This window comes from Macrotis lagotis, chromosome 1 (genome assembly GCF_037893015.1).
Source record: "Macrotis lagotis isolate mMagLag1 chromosome 1, bilby.v1.9.chrom.fasta, whole genome shotgun sequence".
NCBI classification, from domain to species: Eukaryota; Metazoa; Chordata; class Mammalia; order Peramelemorphia; family Peramelidae; genus Macrotis; species Macrotis lagotis.
This window is the reverse complement of record NC_133658.1, coordinates 83564884-83574176: the sequence shown is the minus strand read 5'-3', so window position 1 is coordinate 83574176 and position 9293 is coordinate 83564884. Positions and strand designations below refer to the sequence as shown.

The 9293-nt window shown below is 44.9% G+C and overlaps 1 protein-coding gene across 4 annotated transcripts in view; it reads left to right on the top strand.

Moving 5' to 3' along the window:
* Positions 1-228: 228 nt before the first annotated feature.
* MAF (MAF bZIP transcription factor) overlaps positions 229-9293 on the top strand; it is a 505697-nt gene continuing 496632 nt past the window's right edge. For 2 of the 4 annotated variants that reach the window (XR_012471955.1, XM_074203760.1), the window contains exon 1: positions 229-1524. Coding sequence is in view for 3 of the 4 variants with exons in the window: in XM_074203760.1 (XP_074059861.1) it covers positions 398-1524 (1127 nt within the window). In the remaining variant the exon portion in view is untranslated. Of the gene's footprint in view, positions 1525-2150; positions 3729-9293 lie in introns of those variants that run through there. The other 2 variants (XM_074203768.1, XM_074203754.1) reach the window with 2 other exon arrangements.

The window sequence follows — 9293 nt, the reverse complement described above, 5'->3', positions numbered from 1 at the left end:
TGAGCCGCGGCCGAGGAGGAGGAGGAGGAGGAGGAGGAGGAGCAGCAGCAGGCGGCGGCGGCGGCGGCGCGGCCGCGCTCGCACACACCCACCCGCCCACCGCCCCGGCCCGGGGGCGCACGCACGCTCGCCCCGAGCCCCCGAGCCCCGGAGCCACTCGCAGGCGCGCGCACAGCCAGAGGCGCGCGGGGGGCGGGGGGCGCGCTCGGGCCGGCCGCGGGGGGTGGGGAGCGGGGGCCGGCCGCGGGCGGGCCTGCGGGGCGAGGGGAGCGCGAGGCCGGCGCGGCTGCTTCCCGGCAAGCTGGCTCACCCGCTGGCGCCTCAGCACAGTCCGCTGGCTCCCCTGCTTCAGCCCATCTGGAGGAGCGGCGGCGGCGGCGGCGGCGGCGGCAGGAGGATGGCATCCGAGCTGGCCATGAGCGGCTCCGACCTGCCCACCAGTCCCCTGGCCATGGAATATGTTAATGACTTCGATCTGATGAAGTTCGAAGTGAAGAAGGAGCCGGTGGAGACGGACCGCATCATCAGCCAGTGCGGCCGCCTCATCGCCGGGGGCTCGCTGTCCTCCACGCCGATGAGCACGCCCTGCAGCTCCGTGCCCCCGTCGCCCAGCTTCTCGGCGCCCAGCCCGGGCTCGGGGAGCGACCAGAAGACGCACCTGGAAGACTACTACTGGATGACGGGCTACCCGCAGCAGCTCAACCCGGAGGCGCTGGGCTTCAGCCCCGAGGACGCGGTCGAGGCGCTCATCAGCAGCGGCCACCAGCTGCAGGCCGGCTTCGATGGCTACGGCCGCGGCCAGCCGCTGCCCGGCTCCGGGGGCGCGCTGGGCGCCGAGGACGTGGGCTCGTCCGCCGCCGCCGTGGTGTCGGCCGTGATCGCGGCGGCCGCGGCGCAGAGCGGGGCCCCGCACTACCACCACCACCACCACCACCACGCGCCGGCCGCCGCCGCCGCCGCCGCGCCCCCCGCCGCCGCCGCCGCCGCCGCCGCCGCCGCCTCGGCCGCCGCGGGCCCCGGCTCCTCCGGCTCCTCCGGCTCCGGCTCGTCCGCGGGCGGCGGCGGGGGAGGCGGCGGCGGCGGCGGCGGCGGCGGGGCAGGCGGCCCGGCCGCGGCGCCCGGCGCCCTGCACCCGCACCCGCACCCGCACCCGCACCCGCACGGCGGCCTCCACTTCGACGACCGCTTCTCCGACGAGCAGCTGGTGACCATGTCCGTGCGGGAGCTGAACCGGCAGCTGCGGGGGGTCAGCAAGGAGGAGGTGATCCGGCTGAAGCAGAAGAGGAGGACCCTTAAAAACAGGGGCTATGCCCAGTCGTGCCGCTTCAAGAGGGTCCAGCAGAGGCACGTCCTGGAGTCGGAGAAGAACCAGCTGCTGCAGCAGGTGGAGCACCTCAAGCAGGAGATCTCCCGGCTGGTGCGCGAGCGCGACGCCTACAAGGAGAAGTACGAGAAGTTGGTGGGCAGCGGCTTCCGAGAAAACGGCTCCAGCAGCGACAGCCCGTCGTCGCCCGAGTTTTTCATGTGAGTGTGCCCGCGGTTCAAGCTTGCCGCCCTGGGTCCTCCGCGCGCAGCGGCCCGGGGCCGGCGCCCGGCCTGGCCGCCACCCACTGGGGGTTGGGTTCTGGTTCTTTTTTTGCTTTTTGCCTCCTTTTTTTTTTCTTTCTTGGTTTTTTTTTTCTTTATCATTAAAAAAAAATAAAAGGCGCACCGAGGAGCCCGCCGGGCCGAGCCCGCCCCGCGTTCTTGCGGTCGCGGTCCGTTGTTTTTGGTGGGGGAGGGGGCGGGCCGGCCCCGACCGCCCACCTCCCGCTCTGCGCGCCCCCCACACTCGCCCAGTACTCAGACATCCCGGCCGAGGCCTCCGCCTGAAGCATGGCTCACCTTTGAAACCTGCCGTCATTCACTTGTTTGGGGTTTTTTTTTTTTTCAGTTCCTGAGTTTCTGTTGGATTTTCTTTTTTTTTTTCCTGTTTGTTTATTTTCTATTTTTTTTTAAAAAAAAGTATTTGGGGGAGACTGACTGCGTTGCCTCCATTCATCTTCCACCCTCCACCACCCCACCGGAAAAAAAAAAGAAAAGAAAAAAAAATCAAAGTTTTCTTTCTTTTCTTTCCTCCCTCCCCCACCCCCTTCCTTCCCATCCTTAAGTTCTTCATGTGAGATTGAGTTTGCGGAAATGTGAAGTTGTAGACTCGCAGCTTGCCGAATCCCATCGGTTTTCTTTTTAGCGTTGTTATGCTAAAACTAGAGAAAAACCAATCCCGATCAACCTGCCAAAAAAACAATTCAAGCCTGCATCCATCGGCCTGCCTTCCTTCCGGGTGTGTAGACAGACAGACATGTGAGTTTGGGCCTTTAGCCTGCCAAACTGGAGACTTTTTTTTTTTTAGTTTGCCATTAGAAACTCATTCTCATCTCATGCATTATGCTTGCAACTTTGTCTTAGCAACAATGAACTGTTGACTGTTTCAAAAGACTTTATGGAAAAAAAAGAGACGTTATATTAATAAGAAACCTGCATGCTGGACATGTACGGGATAATTATTTTTCTTTTTTTTTCTTTTTTTTTTGGCTTGGAAATGGACTTGGAGACTATTATGGCATGGCATCCATACTTCTGTTGATTGCCTCATCACTATTTTGAATTGAAAAAAAGCAAAAAAAAAAATGCAACCCTTAGACCCTCCTTCCCATGAAAGTTTGCATCTGCTCTAAAACTGCTTTGAGTTCCTCAAACTTCAGACTTCCACTTAAATGCACTGAAGGCATTCCCTGTCAAAAGATGCCTGAATGGATCATAATTTAATGTGGCAGAAATTAAAGAACTTTTCATGGTGTTTAACTAAGAGCAACAACCCAGTTTGGGAACTAGAATCGTGCTGTTGCCTAAAAAAAAAAAAAAAAAAAAAAAAAAAAAAAAAAAAAAAAAAAAAAAAGCAGTCTAAAATTTATTTTTTAAAAAAAATAAAATCTGCCCCATTTTTGCCCCTTTTGGTCATTGTCAAATATGGAATGCTATGGGTTCCTGGTATATAATTTAATTCTAGTTTTTATAATCTGTTAGCCCAGTTAAAATGTATGCTACAGATAAAGGAATGTTATAGATAAATTTGAAAGAGTTAGGTCTGTTTTAGCTGTAGATTTTTTAAAAGATTGATGCACTAAATTGTTTACTGTTGTGATGTAAAGGGGGGGGTTAGAAGTTTGCAAGGGGACTGTTTAAAAGTAGCTTATCCAGCATGTGCTTGCAACTTAAACATAAGTTGGGTATATGTAGTCCTTGCTATACCATTGACTGTATTTGAGAACCAAAGTATTAAAAGGGGGGAGCACCCCATTTATATCTGTAGGGGGTATTTTACATTCAAAATGTATGTGTTTTTTTTTTCAAAATGAAAAGTATTGGGGACTGAATTGCACTAAGATATAACCTGCAAGCATATAATACAAAAATTGCAAAACTGTCTAGAACGCTAATAAAATTTATGCAGTTATAAAAGATGGCATTACTGCACAGTTTTACGATGATGCAGATTTTTTTACAGTTGTATTGTGGTGCAGAACTGGATTTTCTGTAACTTCAAAAAAAACAAACAAATCCACAGTTTTAAAGGCAATAATCAGTGAATGTTATTTTCAGGGACTGACATCCTGTCTTTTAAAAAAAATGGAAAGTAAACCTTACCACAATAAATTTAAAAAAATCTTGTCAGTTATTTTTCTTTGACATTTTGCTGTGCAAAATTGTTTTATATCTTGAGTTACTCAACTAACCACGTGTGATGTTCCTCTGTGCTTTTTCTTTCATTTTCAACTCTGGTTATATCAAAAGAAAGAATAATCTACAATAATAAACTGCAATTTTGGATTCTGCACTCAAGTTTCTTAGTGTATAGTTTAACTGGGCAAAGCCATCCCCACCCCCAACCCCTACCCCCAGACCTTAGAGCAAACCATCCTTCAGCCAAGAGTTATTAATACAAGAGTTGGAAAGAAAGAATTTGGGCCAAAGTAGAGACTGTAGTGAGTTGCTGGTCCCCCCTTAGGAATCGGTGATATTTAACAGAGGTCAGAATCTTGACCTCTCCAGGGATTAGTTCGAACTTCTCTGTTTGGAAATGACTAAGGCCATAGAGGTCGTTCCTCTCTTGTCATCGCTCCCTAGGAAAGACAGGACAGAGAGGAGTTTGCCTGTCATACTGACCCTTTTTCCATTTTGATCAATTGTTTGATCACCTTTCAAATAAGAGATGACAGACACTAGAAGACCAGGTGTTTAAGGGTAAAGTGTCCACTTCACATGAAAGACAAACAGTTTTTGGTGTGTGAGATGGTAATGGGTCCCCTTTTTACCACCCCTCCTAAACACCATAGGTTTCTTAACAGAGATCTGGGATCTCATTTTTTCACCATTTTGAATTTTATTTACCTTTTTTTAAAAAAATAAAAAGCTGTGAATAACAAAACTCCAAGCACATATCTGGTTTAAACCATATCAATTGAATAAGAAAATATAATATGGGGGATGGGGGGGGTATTTACCTACCCAGGCAGGGAAGAGTGATTTTCTATTATTGAGGGAATGGCCAGAATGGGGAGCAGAGAGTTAATGGCTTCACTGGGAAACTATTGGGTTTGGGTTTATTTAAGTTTGCCCAAATAGTATGTAATCAGACCAACGAGAACGTGTTTCCCCCCTTTCTCCCATCTCATGCTCCCTCTCAGGGAGAGGTCACCTGAACATTGACCTATTTTGAATGACACAGATTCATGTAACTTTTCCAAAAGCTTTTGATTGGACTCTTTGTAAACTTCCCCCAAAGCCCTAACAGAAAAGAAGACAAAAACAGCACTGTTTGGAAAACACAGGCCCACATGGATTTTTTTGAAAGAGAAGATAATATTGCTACTGCAAATGGAGAAGGACTTATTTAAAAGATAACAGGTTGTCCTCTCTGACATCTCAATCTGATCCCTTTATTGCCACCACCACCACTACCCCCTTTCCTTTACCCTCTCTACTCAATATTATAAGGCAGTTAAGTATACCCTCTGGCATCTGACCTTTTATCTTACCACACGTTGGATAATGGTGCCAGAATTATAGTCAAGTTAATTGATGCTTATTTCTAGTTAATATACAATCTTAATGGCAAACTTACTTTCATTGGCTAATCATGAAGGGAGTAACTTTTCTTAATGCTTTTGAAGGGTTTTTTTTTTCTCCTCCACTACCCTATGTTTAGTTTTCATTTAGGGATTGGGGGAGGGGGGATTCATGCACTCCCCAAGTAACCTTTGCAAGAACCTCCACAGTAGGGGCATTAGTGAATTTATGGAAAATAAACCTTCAGGAAAGAGGTATTATATTTAATATCTGAAAGCACTTTTACTGGGGAGAAATAAATTGCTCAGATGACTTAAACATTCTATCCTAAATCTTTGTAGCAATTTAATAGAATGAATAGTTTAAAGCAGGGCCTGGCCATGTACTGTGTATCTGCTAAATAAGAAATGATAGAAAATGAGATGAGAGGATGATTTGGTTTTCAATATCTGGCAGGAAAACCAATTTAAAAATAAAACCCAGTCAGGAACCTTTTTAGAGACTTTATCATATAGCTTGTAATACATTAATTAAAAAAAAAAAAAAGCTGGGTGCAGTTGATGTACCTTACAAATAAGTCTTTCTCTTTTTAAAAAAGAAAAAGGATATATTCATAAAAGCATAACTTTTCCCTTAGGCTGTGTTTGAATCTTTGTGTAAAATAGTGTTAACATTCCTTTCATTCCAACTCCCGGGTGAGCTACCAGAAAGTTTGAGCCATCAGGAGGACCCAACACGTACAGAAATGCTTGGCCGTGTCTTATTTTCAAAATGTGTCCTTATAATGCAATTTACATGAATACTGTGTAGTGAAAAAAATCATTTATATATTGGAAAAACAGACATGATCTTTGTAGGAGAACCTCTTGACTCGGTCTTCATCAGAGTTGAGCTTCTTTTTAGGCAATTTGGCTTGTCAAAAGAGGGGAGTAACTTCCATGTAGTTTAATGATGTCCGGGTTCTGCAAAAGTCCTAGACTCTGACTATTTACTAACAACAAGGTACAGGATGCCAGTGACTTCCTTCTTATTAGGACATGGGCAGATGGGACGGTGCTCAGTCAGGTTTTGGGAGGGGGGTTTAGATTTTTTTTTTTTTGGTTACAACTATGAAGCACGTTTTTTTCAGAGAAATCTTTAAAATATAAACAAGTTATCCTTTCATAAAGAAAGTTTTCCCAAATGATAGACAGTAGCAAGAATCCTGCTATGAAATAATTCACAACTCTGACTAGATTTCTCTGACCAAGCCTTCTAATTGAGGGATAGAGAATGTCCCTGACCTTCCCAAAACAAATGATTTTCTTGTTCAGTTCAGAAGCGATTATGCTGGAGTGAAACCTCAAAATGAACATCCCTCCCTTTCTTTTTGGATTGAACCAGTGCTGCATTTCTTAATGGTTGAAACCCATTTTATTACTGACAAAAATAGCGGTGGCTGAAAAGTACATGAATGATAGCAGAGGCAAATTTTCAGTTTAAGTATATTCTCTGAGCCTTTCCCCCCCTCTTTCATCTAGCCACCTTTCCTCAGCATTTCCTCCCTCTATGAGAATTCTCTTAATTCAAAACTCACTCTTAATTTAATCTATGATTTATCTCAAATACAGAGGGCCTGGACTTCCTGATTTGGGTGAGGAAATGGTGCTTTTATCAGAATCATCTGTCCAGATGCCGTACCCATATGGGGCACCTTTCAGATATCTTGTCAGCACCCCCAAAAGGAAATAGTCTATATTTATTTCTAAACTCCTAGTATTAACTTTCTGTTCTTGCTACTTTACACACCTGTTTACTTTTGTATCATATTATTTTTTTTTAATGTTCACATTTTTAAAAAAAATAGCATGAGACTTTTTGGTAGACCTAGCCCCACATTTAAAAGTTCACTGTGCAAATGTTAGTTGATGTCAGTAGAGGGTAAAGGAACCCAGGCTGGTGGTAACTGTCCCCAAAGTAATATATTCCCTTTCAAGTAATCATGGCCTGTCCATTCTTAGTATTTTTTTATCCCAAAATATGCAGCTCCAGAATCAAATGGGTAGACTCAGGAAATACACGAGCGTGTTTTTAAAGCATTTTTTAGCAGACAAAATCATTTTAATAATCATTCTAACAAAATAGAGACAGTTTATAAAACTTCCTCTGAGAACATATCAGGAAATATATTAAAATGCCTGTACATAGAATCGCATTTTCAATTTTGGTTCGTTGGGAATAAATAAGGTGGAATTATTGGGCACACAGCTCCCCTTCAGAAAATAAAATATCATGTTGGTGGCTAGCCTTAGATCACATTTAGTTCTATGCCATAAAACAGGAAAGGGTGGTACCCTAGATGAGTTCTGGATCGTTCCACATTAAACATAGAATAAGAGTCCATGTCGTATTGCCTATTTACGTGTCTGTTGGCTAGAAGCCTTTTTAGAATTTATTTTCCCTCCCTCCCAAGTGATTGCTTGGCCCTTCTGGTCACTTCTGGCTTTTCCTCAAGATCTCAAGTGAACAATCTGGGTCCTATGTCTTCTCCATGGTTAAGATGTCCGGGTAGGGAACAGTATAGTTTGCCTTCACACTCTGTCCTTGCTCTCAAATCAGAGACAACAATGGGCCCTATGCAGAGACTATGGGGAACTCTAGGGAGGTTAGAGGCTGTGGGTTCCAGGCAGGGGCCATAGTGAAGTTGGGGGCTGTAGGCCCCAGGGGCTTACCCGGCCTCTGGAGAGGTTGGAGGTTGTGGACTCCAGGGATACCCAGAATTCTAGGGAAGTCTAAGAAAACTGAAATTACAAAGAAGGCACTTGGGTTGGAGTTGGAGTGGCATTCTACTAAGACACATTCTGACCCCTATTGCTGTTTGGCTTTAGATTTAAATCTCCCAAACCCCAAGATCACGCATCCCCAGAAAATGGGAATTCACTGGAAGAACCGCTCCACCCAAGCAGCTGAACAAACCCAGCTCTGTGCAGTTTCTTTCCAGCGGGGGTAGAAGATGGGGTGAGACAATCCCAGTTCTCCCAGCCTGCCTCATGATTGTTGTGGCATAAAGAATTACAGTCCAGCAAAAATGTGTGAGCATCCCTACCCTTTAGAGAGAAACAAAACCCAACCCAACAGATCAAATTGCTGTGCACGGAGGCGGAGCAGAGACCAGGGAGCAGGGCCCGGGCCTGATGTGGTCTATGCTCAGTCGGGAGCAAGGGCTTCCAAGAAAGGGAGGAAGGGAGAAGAGAAGAGGGAAGAGGAATGGAGGGAAGGGACTCAAAGGCTGTGGAACAAGGTTTCCAGAGAACCCAGCTAGCAATGACCTCAATTTGCAGCCTCACTACTACCTGCTTTCTTGACAGGATATGGCCATACTATTCACATCTGTCAGTTAATAACAAACATCTTGAAACCTCAACTTTTAAAATGTCCTTAAGTCAGACACACACACACACACACACACACACACACACACACACACACACTTCTACCAAGGTTACAAAATTCCAGAGTGACCTGTTTCTCACATAATCAAGAGATTATCCCAAAATGCTTTACTTTTTAAAGTATCTGCAATTCACAGTATTGTAGATTTTATTGTGTTCATATTTCATAACAGCTTGAATTCTTATATTGATATTTTTATGACTATCAAAATAGTTATACAGCCATGGGAAGTTTACTCTTCTTTTTTCTTTATTTTTTTTTGGTCATTGTTCTATTTTTTAAAATCATCTGTGTTCTTCATATGCCTGGGCAGTAGAACAAAGTTGGAATAAAAAGATCAAAACAGCCCACCACAAAAATAAGATCTTTAAAGAAAGTGAAATTGTAGCCTCACATTTGAAGAACTATTTATATTCAAAATCTTTGAAGGCTGGATACTTAAAAAAATATATTTTTTACTTACAGGTTGTGATTTTCAGGCAATATTTATACCATTCCTTACACAAAATCACAGAAGATAACCTCTAGGCTTTGTTCTATGTACTCCTATATTAGTTTGTTTTTGTTGGGGGGGTTTCTTTTTTTTTTTAAATAAAAACTTCCCTATAATCAGTACTTTGGATTGCAAAATTGCATTCTTCCCTTGACCACAGATTCATTCTAGATCTTTAGTTATGATTTGAAAGACTCATTAATTCTTGGGGGGAGGGGGGCGGTGTTGCTGAGGAGGTTTGGGGAAAGGAGGTAGAAGA